The sequence below is a fragment of the Callionymus lyra genome, chromosome 9, assembly GCF_982586985.1.
Source record: "Callionymus lyra chromosome 9, fCalLyr1.hap1.1, whole genome shotgun sequence".
Taxonomy (NCBI): Eukaryota; Metazoa; Chordata; class Actinopteri; order Syngnathiformes; family Callionymidae; genus Callionymus; species Callionymus lyra.
In genome coordinates this window covers 25,447,259-25,466,686 of record NC_141826.1, presented here as the reverse complement: position 1 = coordinate 25,466,686, position 19,428 = coordinate 25,447,259, and the positions used below count along the sequence as shown (strand labels likewise).

The 19,428-nt window shown below is 35.6% G+C and overlaps 1 protein-coding gene across 1 annotated transcript in view; it reads right to left on the bottom strand.

Annotated features, from left to right (window-relative positions):
• Window positions 1-19,428, bottom strand: part of LOC148072444 (uncharacterized) — a 28,074-nt gene that overhangs the window by 3,860 nt on the left and 4,786 nt on the right. The window contains exons 7-13 of the mRNA XM_087798865.1: window positions 10,461-10,621; window positions 10,329-10,385; window positions 4,193-4,311; window positions 2,664-2,840; window positions 2,515-2,593; window positions 1,202-1,342; window positions 1,084-1,119 (exon numbers count right to left, since the gene is read on the bottom strand). Of these exons, the coding sequence (XP_087654991.1) occupies window positions 1,084-1,119; window positions 1,202-1,342; window positions 2,515-2,593; window positions 2,664-2,840; window positions 4,193-4,311; window positions 10,329-10,385; window positions 10,461-10,621 (770 nt within the window). The remainder of the gene's footprint in view (window positions 1-1,083; window positions 1,120-1,201; window positions 1,343-2,514; window positions 2,594-2,663; window positions 2,841-4,192; window positions 4,312-10,328; window positions 10,386-10,460; window positions 10,622-19,428) is intronic.

Here is a 19,428-nt window from a genome sequence, read left to right as displayed (position 1 = left end):
GTCATGATGAGGGACTCGTTTTATAAACAAAGCGGGCGTGATTACAGCTGGAGGAGTGAAGCCATTATTACATCATAATAGACTCTCGTAACCTCTCGTTCGTCCAGATTTCAGAGCAACTTTATAAAGTAATAAGTGTAAAACATGGTCATGATGAGGGACTCGTTTTATAAACAAAGCAGGGCATGATTACAGCTGGAGGAGGAGTGAAGCCATTATTACATCATATTGGACTCTCGTAACCTCTCGTTCGTCCAGATTTCAGAGCAACTTTATAAAGTAATAAGTGTAAAAAAAGGTCATGATGAGAAACTCGTTGTATAAACAAAGCGGGGCATGATAACAGCTGGCTGGAGGAGGAGTGAAGCCATTATTACATCATAATGGACTCTCGTAACCTCTCGTTCGTCCAGATTTCAGAGCAACTTTATAAAGTAATAAGTGTAAAACATGGTCATGATGAGGGACTCGTTTTATAAACAAAGCAGAGCATGATTACAGCTGGAGGAGGAGTGAAGCCATTATTACATCATATTGGACTCTCGTAACCTCTCGTTCGTCCAGATTTCAGAGCAACTTTATAAAGTAATAAGTGTAAAAAAAGGTCATGATGAGAAACTCGTTGTATAAACAAAGCGGGGCATGATAACAGCTGGCTGGAGGAGGAGTGAAGCCATTATTACATCATATTGGACTCTCGTAACCTCTCGTTCGTCCAGATTTCTGAGCAACTTTATAAAGTAATAAGTGTAAAAAAAGGTCATGATGAGGGACTCGTTGTATAAACAAAGCGGGGCATGATAACAGCTGGCTGGAGGAGGAGTGAAGCCATTATTACATCATAATGGACTCTCGTAACCTCTCGTTCGCCCAGATTTCTGAGCAACTTTATAAAGTAATGAGTGTAAAAAATGGTCATGATGAGAAGTTACTGCATCTTGGGGAGAAGGAACATTTACTACATGTAAGAAGAGGTAGTTCTTTTTATCATTAGTTGACCTTTAACATCTTTTCATGATTTATCATTTGCACTGTGAAGACGAAGCATTAGTTTGAACAACTTTGTGTTATTTCTGCACTTACAAAACGAGCCGTGGACACAGTCTGGGGTTGGTTTGCCTGAGAATATAAAACATTGATAATTATACAGTAATGTCTTCATAACAACCATCTTATTACAAAAAACAAACAAAAACCTCACAGAATGGGAGGAAGTCAGTTGATCTTCGTCGGATGGGAAGCAGGTTGTTCTGATCATGAACATCCCGAGCTGTTGGTTGATCGGTGAGTCCGGCATTTCCAGCCGCAGGGAGATCTGGTACGACTGCCCCAGACTCAGCACCTGAAGAGACATTTAGACGACGTGTCAAGAACACATGAAGATGAACTTAATGAACTTAATAATAATAATCAATAATCAAAATTTTATTTCAGACATTTTTATCACCAATAATGTAAGAAGAAAACCAGATTATCCTTTATTATATAGAGTAAGTAAGTACATAAGTAAGTTATATTTATAAAGCGCTTTTCCAGACCAGGGTCACAAAGCGCTTAAACAATCAAAATAATAGTCAATAAAATAAATACTTAAAAGGTCTCAGAGAGTCACGGAAAAGCTCAAATCAAAGTGTCTTGAGATGTTTCTTGAAGGAGTCAGTAGATCATCAAACACAGAGATGTTTCTTGAAGGAGTCAGTAGATCATCAAACACACAGATGTTTCTTGAAGGAGTCAGTAGATCATCAAACACAGATGTTTCTTGAAGGAGTCAGTAGATCATCAAACACAGATGTTTCTTGAAGGAGTCAGTAGATCATCAAACACAGATGTTTCTTGAAGGAGTCAGTAGATCATCAAACACAGATGTTTCTTGAAGGAGTCAGTAGATCATCAAACACAGATGTTTCTTGAAGGAGTCAGTAGATCATCAAACACACATGTTTCTTGAAGGAGTCAGTAGATCATCAAACACACATGTTTCTTGAAGGAGTCAGTAGATCATCAAACACAGATGTTTCTTGAAGGAGTCAGTAGATCATCAAACACAGAGATGGTTCCAAAGCTTAGGAGCAACAGTCTGGAAGGATTTCTCTCTGGTCCGGAAGTTCAGGAACCATCAGTAGATTCTGATCCACAGACCTCAGAGCCCGAGCTGGGGTGTAAGTCTGGATCAGATCACTGATGGAAGGTCTGACCATGAATAGATCTGAAAGTAAGAACCAGAATTTTAAAATGATCCTGAAAGAAACTGGCAGCCAGTGAAGAGTTTGAAGGAGAAATGTGAGTTCTTCTACTAGAGCGGCTCAGAATTCTGGCTGCAGAGTTTAGTATGAACTGCAGGCGAAACACATCCTTCTGGTTTAGACGTGAAAACAAACTGTTACAATAGTGTAAACAACACAAACACATGTATTATAAGCACTCATCACTACTTTTATATACTTGGTACTAAAGTATTAATACTAATGTTTGTCTTGTTATGACTCGCACACACACACTTATTGAACATACATGTTTTTTGTTTTCCATCAGAGAAATATTTGCGACGGGATACGAGCAGGGAAAAGCGGTGAGAGAATCACAGTCTGTCCTGTAAACACACAAACGTAGAGAGTTTCATCAATACTTTAGTTTTCATCCAGAGAGCGGTGGAAACTCACCGGTAGTGATAGTGAACCGGAGCGCTGTAGGACGCCAGCGGCATGTTGGTGTAGTAGAAGCTCCCGAATAAAAAGGCAGCGATCCACAGCAGCAGCAGCAGGACGTTCAACAGGGCGAAGCACTGCAGCGCCACCTGGCGCGTACGCAGCATCGCCATGACGACAGCATCCTTGACTCTGACCAGGAGTTTGTCGATGAGGAAAAACCCTCGATCGTCTCCCAGGAATGAACGAGATCCCTGAGCCATTAAACCTAAACACAACTAGACAACTGTGAATATTTTCTATGTATTTTTTAAAGATGTACTTCCACCAACATGATGTATCTTCTATAATCGACCCCTGTATTCGCATCATAACCTAGAAACTCTCTGGTCAGCTGACTCTATCTCACAATGATGCTACTGAAGCGCCTGAAACCACCGTGTCCAAAGTGAGTCACAAGCAGAAGGATTTTTTTTATCAGATGACTCCAAACTTTAAAAAGAAATTGACAAAGTAAAACGTTTGCCTTGTTGTAAAATAGCATTATTTTTTAATTACAAAGTTATTACAAAATGTATGTGAAATATTGCACAAAAAAAGTGATTTTGAAAATTTCAAAAATATATTGAAAAAAAACTAATGAGTGTAGTAACTTGATATGAGGGTATTCCATAAGTGACATGAATTTGGTGACCATCGGAGTGGTAATTACAAAGTTATTATAAAATGTATGTGAAATATTGCACAAAAAAAGTGATTTTGAAAATTTCAAAAATATATTAAAAAAACGAATGAGTGTAGTAACTTGATATGAGGGTATTCCATAAATGACATGGATTTGGTGACCATCAGAGTGGTAATTACAAAGTTATTATAAAATGTATGTGACATATTGCATTAAAATAGTGATATAAAATAATTTAGAGGAAAATCTGAAAAACTAATGAGTGAAGTAACTTGAAATGAAGGTATTCCATAAGTGACATGGATTTGGTGACCATCGGAGTTGTTATTACAAAGTTATTACAAAATGTATGTGAAATATTGCATGTAAATAGTGATGCAAAGGAATTTAAAGGAACATTTTAAAAAACAAAACAATGAGTGTAATAACATGATATCAAGGTATTCCATAAGTGACATGGATTTGGTGACCATCAGAGTTGTAATTACAAAGTTATTATAAAATGTATGTGTAATATTGCATTAAAATAGTGATATAAAATAATTTAGAGGAAAATCTGAAAAACTAATGAGTGAAGTAACTTGATATGAAGGTATTCCATAAGTTACATGAATTTAAAAGTTATTACAAAATGTATGTAAAATATCGCAAGAAAATATTGATTTTAGGAAATCCAGAGGAAAATTTTTAAAACCAATGAGTGTAATAACTTGATATGAAGGTACTCTTGTAACTGTTTGAGTAAACTACAAAGAGGCTTCTCAGGTTTTTCTCTTGCATTGAACCGTCATTAGAGTCGTTGAATAGTCTGACAACTTTCTAGGTTTCTCTTCATAAAATATACAGTTTAAAGACATACCTCTTGTTACGATGCTGTTGAATCCACTGTCCGTTCACCGTATGCAAGCAACGTCTCGTCGCACAACAAGCCAACATATCTTGCAGCCACTCCTCCTCATATCCCTCCAAGTTCTGCCCCTTCATGGTTTGAACAACAAGAACCTTTTGTTTTTCAACTTAAACAGCAACAAACACAAAACGACCCATCTTTATAATCACCATTTAAATGTTCAAAGAAGTTAAAGGTTTTTTTCAAAGTAAGAACTGACGCCTTTAGTACAACATTTATCAACACATACATATAACTTTTCACAAAGCTCTTAATTAATTTCCCCTCCAAATGTTTATATATAGATATATATATATCTATATATAAACATTTGTATTTAACAAATTGAAATTGAAAGTATATCTTACAGAACACTGTATGTGTGGACCTTATTGCATAAAACAAAGAAAAAAAATGCAGTTCTCATAGAGTTTAAAACATGGTAAAAACATTGAGCAACACTATCATTACTCTATTTGTATCCATAGTCTATAAAACTAAACTAAAATACTTGTCTAATACTCGTTAATACTAAAATAATATTTACTTTCCATATATATTTCAACTTTTTTTTAAAGAATTATGGCACCATTGGTTTGCCATTGAAAACACTCCTGCTATCTTAGCTAATAATGCTAGCTGCTAACAAAGCTAACAGCTAATAATGCTAGCTGCTAACAATGCCAACAGTTATTTTTAAATATACCAACACATATACTATAATACACTGTATCTTTGTATACTTTTTTAAGAATTAAGAATAAATATATCTACTAAATTAATTGACACTGGTTTTCCAATTAAAATAACACAAAATAATAAGAACTTAAGTCAGATTGTTTGTTTTAAAGGTATATATTGCTCGAGTTTTGACCCATATATTAATGGACGACGATTCTTTCAGCGTTCACGAGCACTCGTCCATCATCTGAACAACAGTAACAAACCAATCCAGTCCAGAATCAAACGAACATCACAAGAGACTCAAACAAATCAGTGATTTATTTCACACGGATGCGTTTGTTTACAGGACAAATAGTTAAAATTGAGTTTGCACTAAGGCACGTGTAAACAATAAGGCTGTGTTGACAACTAAATAAAAACTATTTGTATCATGTAGACAATTCACTTCGCTGAGGTTTGTAGGTCGTTGCTTAAAAGAAACAAAACAATCTCAAATAAAACACAAACATTCATGTTTGCATGTAAAACATAGGAGACAAGATAGAAGTTACACAATGAATCGACTAAACACACTCAAAGACACACATAATAATATACAAAAATATAAAACTGGATTAGATCCTAAACTCAGGAAAATTATGTCAGAACATGATCTGGATCTTATAATCCATGTGTTTGTGTCGTTTAAACTATTGTAACAGTTTGTTTTCATGTCTAAACCAGAAGGATGTGTCTCGCCTGCAGTTCATACTAAACTCTGCAGCCAGAATTCTGAGCTGCTCTAGTAGAAGAACTCACATTTCTCCTTCAAACTCTTCACTGGCTGCCAGTTTCTTTCAGGATCATTTTAAAATTCTGGTTCTTACTTTCAGATCTATTCATGGTCAGACCTTCCATCAGTGATCTGATCCAGACTTACACCCCAGCTCGGGCTCTGAGGTCTGTGGATCAGAATCTACTGATGGTTCCTGAACTTCCGGACCAGAGGAGAGAAATCCTTCCAGACTGTTGCTCCTAAGCTTTGGAACCATCTCTGTGTTTGATGATCTACTGACTCCTTTAAGAAACATCTGTGTTTGATGATCTACTGACTCCTTCAAGAACCATCTGTGTTTGATGATCTACTGACTCCTTCAAGAAACATGTGTGTTTGATGATCTACTGACTCCTTCAAGAAACATCTGTGTTTGATGATCTACTGACTCCTTCAAGAAACATCTGTGTTTGATGATCTACTGACTCCTTCAAGAAACATCTGTGTTTGATGATCTACTGACTCCTTCAAGAAACATCTGTGTTTGATGATCTACTGACTCCTTCAAGAAACATGTGTGTTTGATGATCTACTGACTCCTTCAAGAAACATGTGTGTTTGATGATCTACTGACTCCTTCAAGAAACATATGTGTTTGATGATCTACTGACTCCTTCAAGAAACATCTGTGTTTGATGATCTACTGACTCCTTCAAGAAACATCCGTGTGTTTGATGATCTACTGACTCCTTCAAGAAACATCTGTGTTTGATGATCTACTGACTCTTTCAAGAAACATCTGTTTGATGATCTACTGACTCCTTCAAGAAACATCTGTGTTTGATGATCTACTGACTCCTTCAAGAAACATCTGTGTTTGATGATCTACTGACTCCTTCAAGAAACATCTGTGTTTGATGATCTACTGACTCTTTCAAGAAACATCTGTTTGATGATCTGACTCCTTCAAGAAACATCTGTGTTTGATGATCTACTGACTCCTTCAAGAAACATCTGTGTTTGATGATCTACTGACTCCTTCAAGAAACATGTGTGTTTGATGATCTACTGACTCCTTCAAGAAACATCTGTGTTTGATGATCTACTGACTCCTTCAAGAAACATCTGTGTTTGATGATCTACTGACTCCTTCAAGAAACATCTGTGTTTGATGATCTACTGACTCCTTCAAGAAACATCTGTGTTTGATGATCTACTGACTCCTTCAAGAAACATCTGTGTTTGATGATCTACTGACTCCTTCAAGAAACATCTGTGTTTGATGATCTACTGACTCCTTCAAGAAACATCTGTGTTTGATGATCTACTGACTCCTTCAAGAAACATCTGTGTTTGATGATCTACTGACTCCTTCAAGAAACATCTGTGTTTGATGATCTACTGACTCCTTCAAGAAACATCTGTGTTTGATGATCTACTGACTCCTTCAAGAAACATCTGTGTTTGATGATCTACTGACTCCTTCAAGAAACATCTGTGTTTGATGATCTACTGACTCCTTCAAGAAACATCTGTGTTTGATGATCTACTGACTCCTTCAAGAAACATGTGTGTTTGATGATCTACTGACTCCTTCAAGAAACATCTGTGTTTGATGATCTACTGACTCCTTCAAGAAACATCTGTGTTTGATGATCTACTGACTCCTTCAAGAAACATCTGTGTTTGATGATCTACTGACTCCTTCAAGAAACATCTGTGTTTGATGATCTACTGACTCCTTCAAGAAACATCTGTGTTTGATGATCTACTGACTCCTTCAAGAAACATCTGTGTTTGATGATCTACTGACTCTTTCAAGAAACATCTGTTTGATGATCTGACTCCTTCAAGAAACATCTGTTTGATGATCTACTGACTCCTTCAAGAAACATCTGTGTTTGATGATCTACTGACTCCTTCAAGAAACATCTGTGTTTGATGATCTACTGACTCCTTCAAGAAACATCTGTGTTTGATGATCTACTGACTCCTTCAAGAAACATGTGTGTTTGATGATCTACTGACTCCTTCAAGAAACATGTGTGTTTGATGATCTACTGACTCCTTCAAGAAACATATGTGTTTGATGATCTACTGACTCCTTCAAGAAACATCTGTGTTTGATGATCTACTGACTCCTTCAAGAAACATCCGTGTGTTTGATGATCTACTGACTCCTTCAAGAAACATATGTGTTTGATGATCTACTGACTCCTTCAAGAAACATCTGTGTTTGATGATCTACTGACTCCTTCAAGAAACATCCGTGTGTTTGATGATCTACTGACTCCTTCAAGAAACATCTGTGTTTGATGATCTACTGACTCCTTCAAGAAACATCTGTTTGATGATCTACTGACTCCTTCAAGAAACATCTGTGTTTGATGATCTACTGACTCCTTCAAGAAACATCTGTGTTTGATGATCTACTGACTCCTTCAAGAAACATCTGTGTTTGATGATCTACTGACTCTTTCAAGAAACATCTGTTTGATGATCTGACTCCTTCAAGAAACATCTGTTTGATGATCTACTGACTCCTTCAAGAAACATCTGTGTTTGATGATCTACTGACTCCTTCAAGAAACATCTGTGTTTGATGATCTACTGACTCCTTCAAGAAACATCTGTGTTTGATGATCTACTGACTCCTTCAAGAAACATGTGTGTTTGATGATCTACTGACTCCTTCAAGAAACATGTGTGTTTGATGATCTACTGACTCCTTCAAGAAACATATGTGTTTGATGATCTACTGACTCCTTCAAGAAACATCTGTGTTTGATGATCTACTGACTCCTTCAAGAAACATCCGTGTGTTTGATGATCTACTGACTCCTTCAAGAAACATATGTGTTTGATGATCTACTGACTCCTTCAAGAAACATCTGTGTTTGATGATCTACTGACTCCTTCAAGAAACATCCGTGTGTTTGATGATCTACTGACTCCTTCAAGAAACATCTGTGTTTGATGATCTACTGACTCTTTCAAGAAACATCTGTTTGATGATCTACTGACTCCTTCAAGAAACATCTGTGTTTGATGATCTACTGACTCCTTCAAGAAACATCTGTGTTTGATGATCTACTGACTCCTTCAAGAAACATCTGTGTTTGATGATCTACTGACTCTTTCAAGAAACATCTGTTTGATGATCTGACTCCTTCAAGAAACATCTGTTTGATGATCTACTGACTCCTTCAAGAAACATCTGTGTTTGATGATCTACTGACTCTTTCAAGAAACATCTGTTTGATGATCTGACTCCTTCAAGAAACATCTGTTTGATGATCTACTGACTCCTTCAAGAAACATGTGTGTTTGATGATCTACTGACTCCTTCAAGAAACATCTGTGTTTGATGATCTACTGACTCCTTCAAGAAACATCTGTGTTTGATGATCTACTGACTCCTTCAAGAAACATCTGTGTTTGATGATCTACTGACTCCTTCAAGAAACATCTGTGTTTGATGATCTACTGACTCCTTCAAGAAACATCTGTGTTTGATGATCTACTGACTCCTTCAAGAAACATCTGTGTTTGATGATCTACTGACTCCTTCAAGAAACATCTGTGTTTGATGATCTACTGACTCCTTCAAGAAACATCTGTGTTTGATGATCTACTGACTCCTTCAAGAAACATCTGTGTTTGATGATCTACTGACTCCTTCAAGAAACATCTGTGTTTGATGATCTACTGACTCCTTCAAGAAACATCTGTGTTTGATGATCTACTGACTCCTTCAAGAAACATCTGTGTTTGATGATCTACTGACTCCTTCAAGAAACATCTGTGTTTGATGATCTACTGACTCCTTCAAGAAACATCTGTGTTTGATGATCTACTGACTCCTTCAAGAAACATCTGTGTTTGATGATCTACTGACTCCTTCAAGAAACATCTCAAGACACTTTGATTTGAGCTTTTCCTTGATTCTCTGAGACTCTTGTGTTTGTCTCAGTGTTATCTTGAACCTTTAAGTATTTATTTTATTGAGTATTGTTTGTGACTGTTGAAGCGCTTTGTGACCCTGGTCTGGAAAGACGCTTTAGAAATAACCTTTACTCAAATATTGTTGACTGCAGAGACTGAAGCAAACAATGCAGTAAAAAAATAAAATGGTAATTTGTACTTTTAAACAACATGACACCTTGTTTAACTTTAACTTTGCAAATCTGAACACAAAGAGCAATCGCTTGTCAACAGAAATATAGGAAACTCCTTCCTCCAATAACACTGTTGCCTTTGCTCATAGCGCCCTCTTGCGGCAAGAAAAACGATTACCCGGATCAGGTTTGATTATGACCGCGCACTTTATAACAAAAAGATTTTGTTATTAATCGTAAAAAAAGATCATCTTTATGTGGCTCATGTGGAAAACTTTTTTTTAAAATTTTCAATCACATATGCAGTGGAGGAGGTCGTTCATCTTGACCCAGAGGCAACACAAGGGATACCACAAACACATTTGTTGTCGGGCCTTCAGGTCAGCTTGACCCTGAGATAACACAAGGGATACAACAAACACATTTGTTGTCGAGCTTTCAGTGAGCTTGACCCTGAGATAACAGAAGCTTTCTTAGCCACAGTAGATTTATAAAAGACTATATATTTCCTTTATTTATCTAGTAGTAAAGTTTGATTTGATCCACTTACGTTGATAAAGGCAGCAGACTCGGGTGCAGACGAGCGACTGGCACCTTGACTCGCAGCCTTGAGTTGAAAGGAAGAAAAGGAGATATAAAAAGTGGGATCGATGACGACGAGTCACGACGAGGAGACGCTCACAGAACAGCCGCGAGCCGCGGCCGCAGAAGCTAGATTCGCCTCGTAGTTCCGTCGGATCTTCCTCTCCTGACACTTGCGTCTCACGCACAAGCCGACGCAGCACAGCAGCAAGAGCAGGACGGCGAGCGAGATGAAGATCACCAGGTGCAGCGGGAACGAGGCTGGGAGGCAAAGACATGGATTCATAAATCAGTAGATTCACTGCAATTACTTCATCACAAACAAATACTTGAAAACATGATACTTCTTATGGAATACCTTCTACAATAACATAGTGAAAATGTTGCGCCATTTTCCCGTCCACTTAAGAAAAGTTCATATCTCTTGAACATATTTTTTATTACATAAGCATTAGTTACTAGTTAGTACGTACACTATCCTGATGCATACTAACTTCTAGTATACTTAGAGAAGTATGCGATTTGAGACACAGCATTAGTTACTAGTTAGTATACTAGAAGTTAGTATGCATCAGGATAGTGTACATACTAACTAGTAACTAATGCTGTGTCTCAAATCGCATACTTCTCTAAGTATACTAGAAGTTAGTATGCATCAGGATAGTGTACGTACTAACTAGTAACTAATGCTTATGTAATAAAAAATATGTTCAAGAGATATAAACTTTTCTTAAGTGGACGGGAAAATGGCGCAACATTTTCACTATGTTATTGTAGAAGGTATTCCATAAGAAGTATCATGTTCTTCAAGTATTTGTTTGTGATGAAGTAATTGCAGTGAATCTACTGATTTATGAATCCATGTCTTTGCCGTGTACGTACTAACTAGTAACTAATGCTGTGTCTCAAATCACATACTTCTCTTAGTATACTAGAAGTTAGTATGCATCAGGATAGTGTACGTACTAACTAGTAACTAATGCTGTGTCTCAAATCACATACTTCTCTTAGTATACTAGAAGTTAGTATGCATCAGGATAGTGTACGTACTAATTAGTAACTAATGCTGTGTCTCAAATCGCATACTTCTCTAAGTATACTAGAAGTTAGTATGCATCAGGATAGTGTACGTACTAACTAGTAACTAATGCTGTGTCTCAAATCACATACTTCTCTTAGTATACTAGAAGTTAGTATGCATCAGGATAGTGTACGTACTAACTAGTAACTAATGCTGTGTCTCAAATCACATACTTCTCTTAGTATACTAGAAGTTAGTATGCATCAGGATAGTGTACATACTAACTAGTAACTAATGCTGTGTCTCAAATCACATACTTCTCTTAGTATACTAGAAGTTAGTATGCATCAGGATAGTGTACGTACTAACTAGTAACTAATGCTGTGTCTCAAATCACATACTTCTCTTAGTATACTAGAAGTTAGTATGCATCAGGATAGTGTACATACTAAGAGAAGTATGTGATTTGAGACACAGCATTAGTTACTAGTTAGTACGTACACTATCCTGATGCATACTAACTTCTAGTATACTAAGAGAAGTATGTGATTTGAGACACAGCATTAGTTACTAGTTAGTACGTACACGGCAAAGACATGGATTCATAAATCAGTAGATTCACTGCAATTACTTCATCACAAACAAATACTTGAAGAACATGATACTTCTTATGGAATACCTTCTACAATAACATAGTGAAAATGTTGCGCCATTTTCCCGTCCACTTAAGAAAAGTTCATATCTCTTGAACATATTTTTTATTACATAAGCATTAGTTACTAGTTAGTACGTACACTATCCTGATGCATACTAACTTCTAGTATACTTAGAGAAGTATGCGATTTGAGACACAGCATTAGTTACTAGTTAGTATGTACACTATCCTGATGCATACTAACTTCTAGTATACTAAGAGAAGTATGTGATTTGAGACACAGCATTAGTTACTAGTTAGTACGTACACTATCCTGATGCATACTAACTTCTAGTATACTAAGAGAAGTATGTGATTTGAGACACAGCATTAGTTACTAGTTAGTATGTACACTATCCTGATGCATACTAACTTCTAGTATACTAAGAGAAGTATGTGATTTGAGACACAGCATTAGTTACTAGTTAGTACGTACACTATCCTGATGCATACTAACTTCTAGTATACTAAGAGAAGTATGTGATTTGAGACACAGCATTAGTTACTAGTTAGTACGTACACTATCCTGATGCATACTAACTTCTAGTATACTTAGAGAAGTATGCGATTTGAGACACAGCATTAGTTACTAATTAGTACGTACACTATCCTGATGCATACTAACTTCTAGTATACTAAGAGAAGTATGTGATTTGAGACACAGCATTAGTTACTAGTTAGTACGTACACTATCCTGATGCATACTAACTTCTAGTATACTAAGAGAAGTATGTGATTTGAGACACAGCATTAGTTACTAGTTAGTACGTACACTATCCTGATGCATACTAACTTCTAGTATACTAAGAGAAGTATGTGATTTGAGACACAGCATTAGTTACTAGTTAGTATGTACACTATCCTGATGCATACTAACTTCTAGTATACTAAGAGAAGTATGTGATTTGAGACACAGCATTAGTTACTAGTTAGTACGTACACGGCAAAGACATGGATTCATAAATCAGTAGATTCACTGCAATTACTTCATCACAAACAAATACTTGAAGAACATGATACTTCTTATGGAATACCTTGTACAATAACATAGTGAAAATGTTGCGCCATTTTCCCGTCCACTTAAGAAAAGTTCAAATCTCTTGAACATATTTTTTATTACATAAGCATTAGTTACTAGTTAGTACGTACACTATCCTGATGCATACTAACTTCTAGTATACTTAGAGAAGTATGCGATTTGAGACACAGCATTAGTTACTAGTTAGTATGTACACTATCCTGATGCATACTAACTTCTAGTATACTAAGAGAAGTATGTGATTTGAGACACAGCATTAGTTACTAGTTAGTACGTACACTATCCTGATGCATACTAACTTCTAGTATACTAAGAGAAGTATGTGATTTGAGACACAGCATTAGTTACTAGTTAGTACGTACACTATCCTGATGCATACTAACTTCTAGTATACTAAGAGAAGTATGTGATTTGAGACACAGCATTAGTTACTAGTTAGTACGTACACTATCCTGATGCATACTAACTTCTAGTATACTAAGAGAAGTATGTGATTTGAGACACAGCATTAGTTACTAGTTAGTACGTACACTATCCTGATGCATACTAACTTCTAGTATACTAAGAGAAGTATGTGATTTGAGACACAGCATTAGTTACTAGTTAGTACGTACACTATCCTGATGCATACTAACTTCTAGTATACTTAGAGAAGTATGCGATTTGAGACACAGCATTAGTTACTAGTTAGTATGTACACTATCCTGATGCATACTAACTTCTAGTATACTAAGAGAAGTATGTGATTTGAGACACAGCATTAGTTACTAGTTAGTACGTACACTATCCTGATGCATACTAACTTCTAGTATACTAAGAGAAGTATGTGATTTGAGACACAGCATTAGTTACTAGTTAGTACGTACACTATCCTGATGCATACTAACTTCTAGTATACTAAGAGAAGTATGTGATTTGAGACACAGCATTAGTTACTAGTTAGTACGTACACTATCCTGATGCATACTAACTTCTAGTATACTAAGAGAAGTATGTGATTTGAGACACAGCATTAGTTACTAGTTAGTACGTACACTATCCTGATGCATACTAACTTCTAGTATACTAAGAGAAGTATGTGATTTGAGACACAGCATTAGTTACTAGTTAGTATGTACACTATCCTGATGCATACTAACTTCTAGTATACTAAGAGAAGTATGTGATTTGAGACACAGCATTAGTTACTAGTTAGTACGTACACTATCCTGATGCATACTAACTTCTAGTATACTAAGAGAAGTATGTGATTTGAGACACAGCATTAGTTACTAGTTAGTACGTACACTATCCTGATGCATACTAACTTCTAGTATACTAAGAGAAGTATGTGATTTGAGACACAGCATTAGTTACTAGTTAGTACGTACACTATCCTGATGCATACTAACTTCTAGTATACTAAGAGAAGTATGTGATTTGAGACACAGCATTAGTTACTAGTTAGTACGTACACTATCCTGATGCATACTAACTTCTAGTATACTAAGAGAAGTATGTGATTTGAGACACAGCATTAGTTACTAGTTAGTACGTACACTATCCTGATGCATACTAACTTCTAGTATACTAAGAGAAGTATGTGATTTGAGACACAGCATTAGTTACTAGTTAGTACGTACACTATCCTGATGCATACTAACTTCTAGTATACTAAGAGAAGTATGTGATTTGAGACACAGCATTAGTTACTAGTTAGTACGTACACTATCCTGATGCATACTAACTTCTAGTATACTAAGAGAAGTATGTGATTTGAGACACAGCATTAGTTACTAGTTAGTACGTACACGGCAAAGACATGGATTCATAAATCAGTAGATTCACTGCAATTACTTCATCACAAACAAATACTTGAAGAACATGATACTTCTTATGGAATACCTTCTACAATAACATAGTGAAAATGTTGCGCCATTTTCCCGTCCACTTAAGAAAAGTTCAAATCTCTTGAACATATTTTTTATTACATAAGCATTAGTTACTAGTTAGTACGTACACTATCCTGATGCATACTAACTTCTAGTATACTTAGAGAAGTATGCGATTTGAGACACAGCATTAGTTACTAGTTAGTATGTACACTATCCTGATGCATACTAACTTCTAGTATACTAAGAGAAGTATGTGATTTGAGACACAGCATTAGTTACTAGTTAGTACGTACACTATCCTGATGCATACTAACTTCTAGTATACTAAGAGAAGTATGTGATTTGAGACACAGCATTAGTTACTAGTTAGTACGTACACTATCCTGATGCATACTAACTTCTAGTATACTAAGAGAAGTATGTGATTTGAGACACAGCATTAGTTACTAGTTAGTACGTACACTATCCTGATGCATACTAACTTCTAGTATACTAAGAGAAGTATGTGATTTGAGACACAGCATTAGTTACTAGTTAGTACGTACACTATCCTGATGCATACTAACTTCTAGTATACTAAGAGAAGTATGTGATTTGAGACACAGCATTAGTTACTAGTTAGTACGTACACTATCCTGATGCATACTAACTTCTAGTATACTTAGAGAAGTATGCGATTTGAGACACAGCATTAGTTACTAGTTAGTATGTACACTATCCTGATGCATACTAACTTCTAGTATACTAAGAGAAGTATGTGATTTGAGACACAGCATTAGTTACTAGTTAGTACGTACACTATCCTGATGCATACTAACTTCTAGTATACTAAGAGAAGTATGTGATTTGAGACACAGCATTAGTTACTAGTTAGTACGTACACTATCCTGATGCATACTAACTTCTAGTATACTAAGAGAAGTATGTGATTTGAGACACAGCATTAGTTACTAGTTAGTACGTACACTATCCTGATGCATACTAACTTCTAGTATACTAAGAGAAGTATGTGATTTGAGACACAGCATTAGTTACTAGTTAGTACGTACACTATCCTGATGCATACTAACTTCTAGTATACTAAGAGAAGTATGTGATTTGAGACACAGCATTAGTTACTAGTTAGTATGTACACTATCCTGATGCATACTAACTTCTAGTATACTAAGAGAAGTATGTGATTTGAGACACAGCATTAGTTACTAGTTAGTACGTACACTATCCTGATGCATACTAACTTCTAGTATACTAAGAGAAGTATGTGATTTGAGACACAGCATTAGTTACTAGTTAGTACGTACACTATCCTGATGCATACTAACTTCTAGTATACTAAGAGAAGTATGTGATTTGAGACACAGCATTAGTTACTAGTTAGTACGTACACTATCCTGATGCATACTAACTTCTAGTATACTAAGAGAAGTATGTGATTTGAGACACAGCATTAGTTACTAGTTAGTACGTACACTATCCTGATGCATACTAACTTCTAGTATACTAAGAGAAGTATGTGATTTGAGACACAGCATTAGTTACTAGTTAGTACGTACACTATCCTGATGCATACTAACTTCTAGTATACTAAGAGAAGTATGTGATTTGAGACACAGCATTAGTTACTAGTTAGTACGTACACTATCCTGATGCATACTAACTTCTAGTATACTAAGAGAAGTATGTGATTTGAGACACAGCATTAGTTACTAGTTAGTACGTACACGGCAAAGACATGGATTCATAAATCAGTAGATTCACTGCAATTACTTCATCACAAACAAATACTTGAAGAACATGATACTTCTTATGGAATACCTTCTACAATAACATAGTGAAAATGTTGCGCCATTTTCCCGTCCACTTAAGAAAAGTTTATATCTCTTGAACATATTTTTTATTACATAAGCATTAGTTACTAGTTAGTACGTACACTATCCTGATGCATACTAACTTCTAGTATACTTAGAGAAGTATGCGATTTGAGACACAGCATTAGTTACTAGTTAGTATGTACACTATCCTGATGCATACTAACTTCTAGTATACTAAGAGAAGTATGTGATTTGAGACACAGCATTAGTTACTAGTTAGTACGTACACTATCCTGATGCATACTAACTTCTAGTATACTAAGAGAAGTATGTGATTTGAGACACAGCATTAGTTACTACTTAGTATATACACTATCCTGATGCATACTAACTTCTAGTATAATAAGAGAAGTATGTGATTTGAGACACAGCATTAGTTACTAGTTAGTACGTACACTATCCTGATGCATACTAACTTCTAGTATAATAAGAGAAGTATGTGATTTGAGACACAGCATTAGTTACTACTTAGTATATACACTATCCTGATGCATACTAACTTCTAGTATACTAAGAGAAGTATGTGATTTGAGACACAGCATTAGTTACTAGTTAGTACGTACACTATCCTGATGCATACTAACTTCTAGTATACTAAGAGAAGTATGTGATTTGAGACACAGCATTAGTTACTACTTAGTATATACACTATCCTGATGCATACTAACTTCTAGTATAATAAGAGAAGTATGTGATTTGAGACACAGCATTAGTTACTACTTAGTATATACACTATCCTGATGCATACTAACTTCTAGTATACTAAGAGAAGTATGTGATTTGAGACACAGCATTAGTTACTAGTTAGTACGTACACTATCCTGATGCATACTAACTTCTAGTATACTAAGAGAAGTATGTGATTTGAGACACAGCATTAGTTACTACTTAGTATATACACTATCCTGATGCATACTAACTTCTAGTATAATAAGAGAAGTATGTGATTTGAGACACAGCATTAGTTACTAGTTAGTACGTACACTATCCTGATGCATACTAACTTCTAGTATAATAAGAGAAGTATGTGATTTGAGACACAGCATTAGTTACTACTTAGTATATACACTATCCTGATGCATACTAACTTCTAGTATACTAAGAGAAGTATGTGATTTGAGACACAGCATTAGTTACTAGTTAGTACGTACACTATCCTGATGCATACTAACTTCTAGTATACTAAGAGAAGTATGTGATTTGAGACACAGCATTAGTTACTAGTTAGTACGTACACTATCCTGATGCATACTAACTTCTAGTATAATAAGAGAAGTATGTGATTTGAGACACAGCATTAGTTACTAGTTAGTACGTACACGGCAAAGACATGGATTCATAAATCAGTAGATTCACTGCAATTACTTCATCACAAACAAATACTTGAAGAACATGATACTTCTTATGGAATACCTTCTACAATAACATAGTGAAAATGTTGCGCCATTTTCCCGTCCACTTAAGAAAAGTTTATATCTCTTGAACATATTTTTTATTACATGAGGTTCTTCCCGTTTGTCGTCTTTCTTGTCACAGCAGATTTTGAACCTTTTTTCCCAGCGATGGTTTATTCAAGGCGTGTGCTGACGAGTCCACATTTATAGACTGAAACTGAAGGGTTGGTGTAATAATACATATTGTACAACTCTCCAAACTCCTGTAGTACCTTTTTTTTTTAGGTCGTCTGTTACATCACAAATATTTACTTTCTATACGACCTTTCCATGTTTAAGATTAACGTGTATTGGAATAAATATTACACGCACAATTTTCCTTGTGTGCAGCTTGACAATGTCTTAAACAAATAGTTTTTTTTAAAGACGTGATGTGAAAATACTGTGTCGACTCAAACTAAAAGAATATATAACGTTCTGTTGAGCATATACCTGTAAATGGAGGAGATAAGACTGTGTTTTAAAAACACTTTTAACCCTTAACTGGCTTTTACTCTCCTTTATTTTCAGTGTTTTATCATTTTATTTAAAAATATTTTACTTGAAAGGAACGTATGTTGTTTAATTACTGTGCAGTTTAAATGAATTGTGTCCTTTTTAACTATATTTGTTTGATTTTATGTGAAGCACTTGTTACCACGGTTTAAAAAGTGCTATATAAATTAAAAAAATTATATAATAAATCAGGCTCAGGGAGCAAATCTCCCCAAAAATGTGTCGAGTACATGGTGAAAGATTAATTATTGGTCATTATTTTCTCATTCTTCAGCCCGAGATGAGTTTGACGTTTGGACAGATAATCTGCACGAGACAAACGAGCCGTTAATGGTTAAAATAGATCATCGTGTTTAAACTCTCCTGCTCCCAGTGTCAGGAATTACATGAAGAAAGAGGATAAAGCTCCAGTTTGTATCAGTTGGAAATTGTAAGTAAGTAAGTAAGTAATATTTATTTATATAGCGCTTTTCGAGACCAGGGTCACAAAGCGCTTAGTAATAATAATAATAATACAATTTATTATAATAATAATAAATTGTATTGAGGCGTCACATTCTAGAAATGTAACCTTCAAGATAGTTTATTGATTAATGATCTGATCAGTTTAAAGTGATAGT